Raw genomic sequence first — 12,116 nt, 5'->3', positions numbered from 1 at the left:
TATTGAATCATGAATTGTTTTGAGCTAGTTGTAATAGAGTAAGTTTTGATTGATGTAATTTTATTGTTGTTAGAAGTTGGTGTAGGTGGTTAGTTATTTACTCATGTTATGTATTTTTCTAGGGTATTGGTGGCAGGAATCCCCAAAGCAGCTTGTGTCAACTGAAATGCATGGTTGTGATATTGGGAGTTACATTTTACCAGTGCTGGATTCTTTACAGACAGAGAACTGGTTGACTTAAGCCATTTACCAATGTTTGGAGTTGTAAAGGTCTTATATCGTTTGGACTATTTTTGTATTTTCTGGGTACTCTGCATTTACACATTGATGGTGACTGCTAACAGCAGAAAGTAAATAGGGAAAAAGAGTCACGTGATTAAAGGCTTACATTATAAGATAAGGACCTGAAATAATGTGCGTTAAAGGCGGCCCTATGATCCGGCTTTGATAAGCAACTCTGATGCCTCTCTTCCTATTTATAGAAAGCAGTTTTTTCAACAATTTGTTTTGAATGACCTTCATTGCAACCCTTTACATTTGACATGTTACTGATCTCAGGGCAAGTAGTCACTTTCCCCAATATTTTGGGGTCAATTCCTTTTGTTTTTTGCTTGTCACTTTCCCCAATGTCAGTCTCAAAAGCAAACTATGGACTTTTCCTCCATGAACTTGTTCAAGCTTTTTTTAAACTGCTGTTTCCACATCTTCTGGCAATGAGATCCAAAGCTTAACAATTCTATGAATAAAAATATATTTCCTTCTATTAGTTTTAAAAATATCTCCCTGTATCTTCATCTAGAGTCTCCTAGTCTTTTTTCAAAGTATCCTCATGTAATTTCATTGAATGTCCCCTGATTTTTGTACAAAAGCAAAATATAGTGCCACAAACTGCAGCTCAAGTGGCTAGGTTGTTGTCACATAGTTATTTTCATTTGACATTTTTGGTTGGAGGGTGTGTGAATGGTGTATGGGTTCTCCTTTGTCTGGTTGAGGTGGATTGAATTAATCGATTGTTCCAATAGGCTGGGCTGTCTCCATTTATTGCTTTAAATAGTAGGCAGTAAAATTTGAAGTGTACTTTCGCTTGTATTGGGAGCCAGTGTGAGTCCTAGTATGCCTCTGTGATGTGGTCAAATTTTTTCAGTGAGTAGACCAGTCTTAGGGCTATGTTTTATATTGTTTATAGTTGTTTCATCATGGTTGCTGGACAAGGGAGATATAGTATGTTGCAGTAGTCTATTAGACCTAGGATTAGGGATTGTACCAAGAGTTGGAATTGTTTTCTGTCAAAGAATTTTCGAACTTGTCTTAGGTTTCTCATGACTGTGAATTATTTTTTTTATTGTTTTGTTGATTTGTGGCTGCATTGTACAGCCTCTGTTTATCAGTACTCCCAGGAATTTCATAAAATGCATTGAATTACCCTTTTTCCTTTGTTTTTGTTTTATTTCTACATGTTACCTTGGAAAAGTGGGACAACACAGCCACCATACCTTTTCAGCACATACACAAAGTCTTACTCAGCAACTCAGTGGCATAGTGGTGGTAGGAAGAACCCCATCACTCCTTCTGCATCCCCACAATCCTTCCCTGTGTCCCTATCAAACATGTGCCTACTTTTCTCCCCATACCTCTTTTTCTCTTTGCCAGCACAAGCAGCACCTCCAACCTGCTGCCCACACAGGTCTTGGCTTTCTCTTTGAGGTGGCTTCCTGGGAAAATTTCAGTATTACCCCAGACCATGTTACATCTAATCAGCTAGTGCTACTTCAGTTGCACTGCATTTTTAGTGGCACTAACTAGTCAAGTAGTGCTGATATCCAGGAGAAGCCAGCTCATCATGAATTAACTAGACAAGAGTCTCTCATGATATGTAATATCTTTTCTAGGGTCCCCTCTAAATAGTCTTCATTTTGTAAAGTATGTGCTTTAAATGTGACTGCACCGGCTATTTTGGGTGGGTGGTTGTGAAGGGAAAATACCTTGCGTTCTTATGAAAATATTGTGTTTATTCTATGCTTATTCTCATGTTTTCAATGTACCCCTCTGGGGAAACCTTCTCACTGTCTTCCTAAAGGTGGAAAAAGAAATACACTTTTCACCGGGGAGAGGACATTTTCAGACAGGACTATCATAAGAACATAAGAATTGCCACTGCTGGGTCAGACGATGGACGTGCCCACAGTCCGCTCACATGACGGCCCCCAGGTCAAAGACCAGTGCTCTAAAATGAGTCCAGCCTCAGCTGTGTATGTCCCAGTTTAGCAGGAACTTGTCCAGCTTAGGCTTGAAACCCTGGAGGGTGTTTTCATCTACAACCGACCCCAGAAGAGCATTCCAGCTCTCCACCACTCTCTGGGTGTAGAAGAACTTTCTTACGTTCGTACGGAATCTATCCCCTTTCAACTTTAGAGAGTGCTCTCTCGTTCTACCTACCTTGGAGAGTGTTGTGAACAGTCTGTCTTTATCTACTAAGTCTATTCTCTTCAGTATTTTGAATGTTTCAATCATGTCTCCTCTCAGTTGCCTCTTTTCCAGGGAGAAGAGGCCCAGTTTCTCTAATCTCTCACTGTACGAAAACTCCTCCAGCCCCTTAACCATTTTAATTGCTCTTCTCTGGACCCTTTCAAGTAGTACCGTGTCTTTCTTCATGTACAGTGACCAGTGCTGGATGCAGTACTCCAGGTGAGGGCGCACCATAGCCCGGTACAACAGCATGATAACCTCTGATCTGTTTGTGATACCTTCTTTATCATTCCTAGCATTAGTGAATTGCAATCTGCCCTTAACACACAGGAGAATAAAGATCAAATTATTAATGTTATGAATCTATTAGGACATCCAGAAGGAGTCAGGACAAATATGAATTGGGAATATTTTATCATTCCAGATTGGAATTTTTTTTGTAAACTTTACTCAAAATATGCCAAAAAAATATTGTCGTCTAGATATCTGCCCGAGGAATGTTTGGAGGAATGCATCAATTACTTTCCAAACCCAGCTTTTTAAATGGACGATTATTCAGCTGGACTCTAGTCAATTTGGAAAGATTTAGGAAGGATCATAATTACACCCATAGTAAAAAAAATCATAAGGAATCACATAGCAGTGAAAGTAATTACAGACCAGTAGCCAGCATTCCATAATGGAGGGATTGGTAAATGCGGAATTAGAAAAATATCTGGAAAAGTTTAATATTTTACATGACAATCAATCAAATGGGATCAAAACGTGGGCTCACTTCAAAGAAGAACTTAGAAGGGAGGGTTATTTGAATGGGCAGACTTGTTGGGCCGTAGGCCCTTTTCTGCCATCATATTCTATGTTTCTATGTTAATCTGGATTTCGCTCAGGACATAGCACAGAAATAGTGATAGCATCATTACTTAATCAACTTACGATTCTGTTTAGTATAGATTTAAGTACCCTGATCCTGCAGTTGGACCTAAGCAGTGCTTTTGATCTGGTAGATCATTATCATCTGCTGTACTGTTTGAATTCAATTGGGATCAGTGGCAATGTTAAAAATTGGTTTAAGGGGGTTCCTAGAACAAAGAACATATGAAGTGTTTATCGAGGACAATTATTCTCTGTCATGGAGGAACTCATGTGGAGTCTCGCAGGGATCTCCCCTATCCCCAACGCTCTTTAATATTTATCTAGTTCCTTTGGCATATTTACTGGTTGGCGGGTAGGAAACAGAGGGTAGGAGTGAAGGGCCACTACTCGGACTGGAGGAGGGTCACGAGTGGGGTCCCGCAGGGCTCGGTGCTCGGGCCGCTGCTATTTAATATATTCATAAATGATCTAGAAACAGGGACGAAGTGCGAAATAATAAAATTTGCAGATGACACCAAACTATTTAGTGGAGCTCAGACTAAAGAGGACTGCAAAGAATTGCAAAGGGACTTGAACAAACTAGGGGAATGGGCGATGAGATGGCAGATGAAGTTCAACGTTGAGAAATGTAAAGTATTACATGTGGGAAACAGAAACCCGAGGTACAACTATACGATGGGAGGGATGTTATTGAATGAGAGTACCCAAGAAAAGGACTTGGGGATAATGGTGGACATGACAATGAAGCCGACGGCACAGTGCGCAGTGGCCGCTAAGAAGGCAAATAGAATGCTAGGCATAATCAAGAAGGGTATTACAACAGAACAAAAGAAGTTATCCTGCCGTTGTACTGGGCGATGGTGCGTCCGCATCTGGAGTACTGCGTCCAATATTGGTTGCCGTACCTTAAGAAGGATATGGCGATACTTGAGAGGGTTCAGAGGAGAGCGACACGTCTGATAAAAGGTTTGGAAAACCTTCCATACGCTGAGAGATTGCAAAAACTGGGACTCTATTCCCTGGAGAAGAGGAAACTTAGAGGGGATATGATAGAGACTTACAAGATCATGAAGGGCATAGTGAGAGTAGAGAGGGACAGATTCTTCAAACTTTCGAAAAATAAAAGAACAAGAGGGCATTTGGAAAAGTTGAAAGGGGACAGATTCAAAATGAATGCTAGGAAGTTCTTTACTCAATGTGTGGTGGACACCTGGAATCGGGCAGCACTAGTCACCACATTGTCCTTAGCGGGGATGGCCAGGCGACAGTGTCAAGACTTGACTAAAATAAAGATATTAATCACTATAGTTCATCTTTTCTGTTTTCTTTGTCTTTCTAACATGAAAAGGTTGGATTTCCTGCTTAGGTGCTTTGCTAATTTTGAAACAGAATTCAGAAGGCTGCCTGGCACTGGCCTTACCTCACAACCACATGTCCTTTTTGGGACACAGATTTTATATTTAAAAATTTATATATCGCCTTCACTGGCCGTACTTTCCAACATATTAGAGTAGCTGTCTAAGCACCATTCCTGCCAGTGATAGCATTCTTGACTACCCAATTCACTTGGTTTCTATTCTTGTAAGTTGTGTGTCACTGGTGTTCTCTGTATCCCCTAGAGTTCCACTGCCCTCCCTCTCTGCCATACCTTTTAAGCTTCAATTTACTGTGGGTTATTCATACTCATTTTCCCACAATAAATATTTTCATGTTGCTTGGGGTGTCTGCTGTCCTGGAGCTTCATAACCCCCCACTACTTTTCTCCAAAGTACAAATCTGCCAACAATAATCCAGTCCAGGTTTTTATTCTTCCCAGCAAATCTCATTACAGAATTCCAAAACTAAAACAACTTCAGATAATGAAACAAATGACTTATAAAGGTCAAACAGTGCTTTATGTGGTAGGCAAATTAATCTCATAAGTAAGATCTTAGTCCCCCCTCTCTTCCTTAAATCAAGAGTGTTACTTAAGCAAGAAGTTTGGCTTTACTTTGGATCAGTTAATTTTAGGCAACAAGCTCTCAGACACTCCATGTATTTTTTTTTAATTATTGGTCTAGAAAGTTTCCTGTTCAGTACTCCTTTTAATTCAAATGCCCATTTTAAGCTGCTTTCCCAATACTTCATCAAAGTATAGCATGGTTCAATCAATGATCTGAAACAAGGTCAACATACTTCATTAAAATTTGCAGAATCATAACAAAATGCATTGACATAGTTTCAGATCATTGTCAATGAAAACTGGAAGTTTCAAGTGGGTTGAGAACTTTTCAACACCAACTCATAGTTGTTTCTTGCTTTTTTAGTCCAACAAAATGTAATTTTCTAAACAGAAAATCCTTGTTACAAGTCTATACCATTGCACCCACTATCCACATGCCATAAATTTATGACTCTCTCACCTAGCAGCCACTAGCTCAGCTGATAATTGAAAAGCAACCAACTGAATGGATGTGTTTATACTGTATATGAATACCTTTCAAGTATTTCAGTGTCTGTATTATATCTGCTCTACCCTTCATTTCCTCTATGGTATGAGTGTTCAAAGAAAGGTAACAAAAATGGTATGGGACTTTAACCTGAACTGCCTCCAAAACTGAACACAGTACTCCAAGTGAAGCCTCTTCAATAACTTGTACAAGAGTGTTAACACTTCCTTTCTTCTGCTGGTTATGCCTCTCTCTATGCAACCTAGCATCTTTCAGTCACAATGGCTCATCATCTTGATATCAACAGACACTATCAACCGAAGGTTCCTCTCCTAGTCAGTGGAAATCAACCTCTTGCTCTTTGGCACCTACAAGTCCTTTGGAAATTTCTGGAAAATTTCTAGGTCCAGTGGAAGTAAACACATAGATAAGCAGTCAAAGATAGGACTGCCATTTGTATGGTCCAATCTAGTCATTTAGATTTGCAGTCACTGGCCCTGAATATGATTCATAACAGTATAACTACACAATACTAATTGGCAGCCCTGGTTTGAACAAGGCAAAGCTGAATATTGTCTGCTAAATGTCTCTGTTTATGTTTCAAACTTGATAGGTCTGATAAAAAGAAAGCCAAGTTGATTTTATGTTCCAACCATTCTTCTGATTATGGATAAATAATTATTTAATCATTTGTACTTGTATATATTTTAACTTTATTTCTATTTTGTATGGTCAAAAGTAAGAGCAGCCCAGTGTTGGTTTTCCTTTACAAGAAAATGTTACTTCTATTATTTCTAAGCCTTTAAAAATACAGTGGGCAAGTCAGCATTTAGTTCACCTTAGTAAGAGGACCCCTGAGTTATTACAAGACCCTTTTACTAATAGGTGCTAAAATAAAGCCTTAATTGTGTTTTCACATACCCCCTCTTCTATTAAATTGTGCTAGCAGTTTGTAGTTCAGAGAGCCACACTGAATGGCCCGCGCTGCTCCTGATGCTCATAGGAACTCTATGAGTGTCAGGAGCAGCGATGGCCATTAATCATGGCTCACCATGCTAAAAACTGCTAGCATAGTTTAATTGAAGAGGGCCATAGTATTTTTATGTTTGCTAAGTCATATTTAAGGGCCAGTATTTTCTTTTGTTGTTGTTGTTTCAGGACAAATGCTAATTTTATATTTAGTGTTTGGTCTAGTACTGCCCGATTCACAATTTGAATTGATTCACTGATTCACTTTGGGTGAATTGATTCAAATTTGATTTGTTTTAGCAAAAAATCAAACTCACTGATTTGTCTGCCCCCTTGCTAGAGACCCATTCGAGCTTTTCCTCTGCCACTGGAGTCCTTCCATGTAATCTAACTTCCGATTTTGCAAAACTGGAAATTACTTCAGAAGCAAGGATTCCAGTGGCAGAGGGAATTCTGAGTGGACCTCTGCATGCAGATCCGCAGCAGCAAGGTAATTTTTAATTGGTTGGGTGGCTGGCTCTCTTTTTTCCGCTGGAAGTATTTGTCCTCTCCTCCATGGCTAGGCAAAAGCGGCGGTAGTGAATGTGATTCACTACTCTGCCGCTAATCTGGGCATCCTCTCTCCATTCGGCCACCGAAGCAGAAACAGAAAATTTTCACTAAGGGTGGGCCACAGTGGAGAGAAGACGCAAGGAGTGGTGGCAGGAGTGGATTGCTAAATCACTACCACCACCGGGAACATGTTATAACATCAAAATAAAGGTAGATAGGGGAGTGGGGAGATGGACTTGGGGGAGATGGTGGACTGAAGAAGGAGAGATGGGGAGAAGATGGATGGGAGAGATAAACTTAGTGGAAGATGAATGGTGGAGGGGGAGATGGTCTTGGGGGAGGGAGAGATGAATCTGGGGGAGATCATGGAGATGGGAGATAGACTTGGAGGAGAGGAAGAGATGGCAAATGAGGTTTAACGTGGATAAGTGTAAGGTGATGCATGTTGGTAATAAAAATCTTATACACGAATACAGGATGTCCAGTGCGGTTCTCGGAGAGACCCCCCAGGAAAGTGACTTGGGAGTACTGGTCAACAAGTCGATGAAGCTGTCTGCGCAATGTGCGGCGGCAGTGAAAAGGGCATATAGAATGCTAGGAATGATTAAGAAGGGGATCACGAACAGATCGGAGAAGGTTATCATGCTGCTGTACTGGGCCATGGTACACCCCTACCTGGAATACTGTGTCCAGAATTGGTCACTGTACATGAAGAAGGAAACGGTACTACTCAAAAGGGTCCAGAGAAGAGCAACTAAAATGGTTAAGGGGCTGGAGAAGTTGCTGTACTGCAAGAGGTTAGAGAAACTAGACCTCTTCTCCCTTGAAAAGAGGAGGCTGAGAGGGGACATGATCAAAACATTCGAGATAATGAAGGGAATAGACTTAGTAGATAGAGACAGGTTGTTCACCCTTTCCAAGGTAGAGAGAACAAGAGGGCACTCTCTAAAGTTAAAAGGGGATATATTCTGTACAAATGTAAGGAAGTTCTTCTTCACCCAGAGAGTGGTAGAAATCTGGAACGCTCTTACGGAGACTGTTATAGGGAAAACACCCTCCAGGGTTTCAAGACAAAGTTATACAAGTTCCTGCTGAACCAGAACGTAAGCAGGTAGGGCTGGTCTTAGTTAGGGCATTGGTCTTTGACTTAGGGGCCACCGCAAGAGCAGACTGCTGGGCATGATGGACCTCTGGTCTGACCCAGCAGTGGCAATTCTTATATTCTTATGTTCTTATGACTTTGTGGAGTTGGTGGACTGGAGAGGGAGAGATGGGGAGAAGATGTATGGGAGAGATGAACTTGGTGGAGGTGGGAAAATGGATGGTGGAAGGGGAGATGGACTTGGGGAGGGAGAGGAATTTGGTTGATATCATGAAGAGGGGAGATGGGGGAGGGAGAGGGGAGATAGGGGTTGGATAGAAGAAATAATGGATCTAATGACAGGAGAGTGAGAGAGATGGTGGACAATGGGATTTAGGGAGGGAAGGAACAGAAAGGGAGATAAGTTGAACACAAGGGATGGTGTAGCGGAGGAAAGAGATATTGGATTGGAGGGAAGTTGGAAAGAGAAAGGGAGAGCTGTTGGACTCTGGGGTGGTGGGGAAGGAGGGAGAGATGTTGGATGAAAGGGTAGTTGAAGAAAGGATAGATGGTAGATCTGGGGATGGTGGAGGTCCATTGCTGCAGCCACAGAAATAGATACAAAAACAGGAAAGATACCAGACCTCCGGGGGAGGGAAGGGAAATAGAAGGGGAGGACAGAGAAGGAAGATGGATGGTTAGAAAGAAGAAAGAAGGAGACCCTGGCAAGCGAGTTATCAGAAGACAACCAAAGCCTGGGACCAACATGATTTGAATAATGACCAGAAAAAATAATTTTATTTTCTGTTTTGTTAATGCAATGTGTCAGATTTGAAATTTGTATCCTGCCAGAGCTGGTATAAAACCGCGAACATGAACTAGGATTTAACAGAGAGGAAAATTTTCTTTTGTTTGTTTATTTTGTTTACACCACAGTGCCAGTATGGGTAGGAGAGAGAAAAGGGGGTGAAGAGGCTATACAATAAATTCACCAGGATGTTTGAAAAACAAAACAAAACACTCAATTGGGCAGGAAAATCAAATCGAATTGAAAAAATCAATTCAATAGGTTGAATTGAATCAAATTGAAATATTTTTTCCTGAATTGGGCAACACTACTTGGGACTTGCAAAAATTTAACTTAACTTAACTTAACACCTATTATTTAGGAAGTCCTAACTTCTTTGTTAAGTCCACATTATCCAGTTTTCATTTGATCATTTTAGTGTGCTAGCAGGCCCAATCCCTTCCCATGACCCATCACTTTCGATTAGTACATACTGACTGGCAAAGTACTACAAAAAGCTTTAATGCAGCTTCTGATTAATCATTTTCCCCATATTTAAGGGCTCCTGTTACAAAGATGTGGTAGCGGTTTTATCGCACGCACTGGATTAGTGTGCACTAGCTGAAAATCTACTGCCTGCTCAAAAGGAGGTAGTAGCGGCTAGCTCATGCTATTCTGTACGTTAAGGCCCTAGCACACCTTCGTAAAAGGAACCCTAAGTGTGTGATAGCATTTAGTGCTGTTTAGTAAAAGGGCACCTATATTTTTCTTAGGTCCTTCTTGTTGTTCCTTTCAGGCCTCAGCAGAATAATATAGCATTTAGGGAAAAAGATACAACCCAATAGTCCAGAGCTAGAGGCCAGAATAGCAAATATCTCTACTGCCACCATGTACTTACCTTTGGAGCTCAGGTATGTTGGGATGAAGGAGATCCAAACGCTGCAGAAGACCAGCATGCTGAAGGTGATATTCTTGGCCTCATTGAAACTGCCAGGTAGATTTCTTGCTAGGAAAGCTATGATGAAGCTGATACCAGCCAGAAATCCCAAGTAACCCAGAACACAGTAGAATGCAATTACTGACCCTTCATTACATTCAATTAGTATTATTCCAATTTCTGATTTCAAATTAAGAAATATAAATGGGGGAGCAGTAAACAACCAGGCAAGACACAGAATGGTTTGAATAAGGGAACAGGAAAGGATGATACAGATAGAGACCCTGGAACCCATCCATTTCCGGAGCTTGCTTCCTGGTTTGGCAGCTTGGAAGGCTGTGACCACAGTGATGGTTTTTGCCAGAATAGAGGAGAGAGCAATGGAGAAAGTGATCCCAAATATAGTCTGTCTGAGAATGCAGATAACATCTACAGGATGCCCAATGAATAACAATGAACAGAGGAAGCAAAACATGAGGGAGATGAGGATAATGTAGCTGAGGTCCCGGTTGTTGGCTCTTACTATTGGAGTGTCTCTGTAATAAATAAAGACTCCCAAGATGACAGCAGTGATGAGAAAGAAGAACATGCTGATGGAAGTTAAAGCAATCCCTAGATGCTCTTCAAAAGATAGGAAAGTTATCACTTTTGGGATGCAGGCATCTCTTTTCTTATTGGACCATTGATCATCCGGGCATGTTGTACAGGTGTCCATATCTGAGAAAGAATGAAAGATTAGGTTTCTTACCACTGCTAATCTTCCTTCTTGTATAGCTTCTCTGGATGCTGAACGGATGGGATCTTGTATCTCTTTTTTTTTTGTTCAAACATTCTTTATTAGAATTTTCAAATCAAACATCAAACAAGAAAAACACAGCATATACAACAGAGCAAAAATAAAATATGCATACAAAGAAATTAAGCATTTTCAGCATTAAGATAGGATTGAAAAGTGGCCCACATACAATTGACAGACCTGAATTGAGAGGTAAAATAAGCATTCTCCAGTTCAAACTTATGGGTTAGAGAAACCAAGTTCCACCAAGAGGCCACATGTAGATCATGATGAATTTTCCAGTTTCTAAGAATCATTTTCATGGCAAGAGCCATCAAAATATCAAATAAACTAGACTGATCCTTAGAAAGGGGAGAGACAAATACAGTGCTTCTTCAAAAGACAACAGCCACAGTGAGCTCCTCATCTATGGAGAAGATATGAGAAATAATACTCCAAACAGAAGACCAAAAAGGTTGCAACTTAGAACATTCATAAATCATATGTACCAGAGTACCAGTTTCAGCAGCACAATGCCAACAAAAATCTGAAGATAAATGTCCAATACAGAATAATTTCCTTGGAGTCCAGAGAGCGCGATGATAAACAAAAAACAAGGACTGAGTCAGATTAGCAGACATCAATATTTTAAAAGTCCGAAGCCAAAAATCCTCCCATTGCACTGAAGTTAAATTACCCAACACATCCTTGTCCCAAACAGCATACAATGAATGAGGAGACCTGGCATCAAACTTATTAAGGTCCTTATATATACGAGAAGATAAATGGTGCTCCGTACATAAAAGAGACATGTATTTATAGAGATCTGGGAGCTCAGTAGAAAAAGACAGCTTACTTTTAGTCAAACATTGTTGTAAATGCAGCCATTGATATGAGGCCAAATCAGCCAAATGAAATTGACCTTATAGATCCTGTAATGTAAGCAAAGTTTGATTCTACAATTGAGCCAGGAATGGCCAATGGCCAAAAAATGGGAGCAAGAGCAATGCAAAAATTGGTGTTAAGCCAAATAGATTGATGGAGTGTATCCCGTATACGAGTCTAAAAAAATGAATCCAACTTCAAAAGAGCCTGAATAGTGCCCAACAAAATAGAATGGGTTCGAATCTTAGATGGTAAAATACAGCTAAGTAACGATTTAAAGGTAAATGTAGAATCAAAATTCTCTCTATCCCCACCCAACGAGGAAACAGCAACTCATTACACGGTTGAAACCAATACCATCC

General features: G+C 40.5%; 1 protein-coding gene across 1 annotated transcript in view; it reads right to left on the bottom strand.

Annotated features, from left to right (window-relative positions):
• Window positions 1-9,915: 9,915 nt before the first annotated feature.
• The window catches only part of LOC117346202 (vomeronasal type-2 receptor 26-like), a 42,641-nt gene continuing 40,440 nt past the window's right edge, over window positions 9,916-12,116 (bottom strand). Inside the window, exon 4 of the mRNA XM_033915604.1 lies at window positions 9,916-10,811. Within this exon, the coding sequence (XP_033771495.1) occupies window positions 9,916-10,811 (896 nt within the window). The remainder of the gene's footprint in view (window positions 10,812-12,116) is intronic.

Source organism: Geotrypetes seraphini, chromosome 12, assembly GCF_902459505.1.
Source record: "Geotrypetes seraphini chromosome 12, aGeoSer1.1, whole genome shotgun sequence".
Classification (NCBI taxonomy): Eukaryota; Metazoa; Chordata; class Amphibia; order Gymnophiona; family Dermophiidae; genus Geotrypetes; species Geotrypetes seraphini.
The sequence above is the reverse complement of the archived record's forward strand: the minus strand, read 5'-3'. Positions and strand labels throughout refer to the sequence as shown.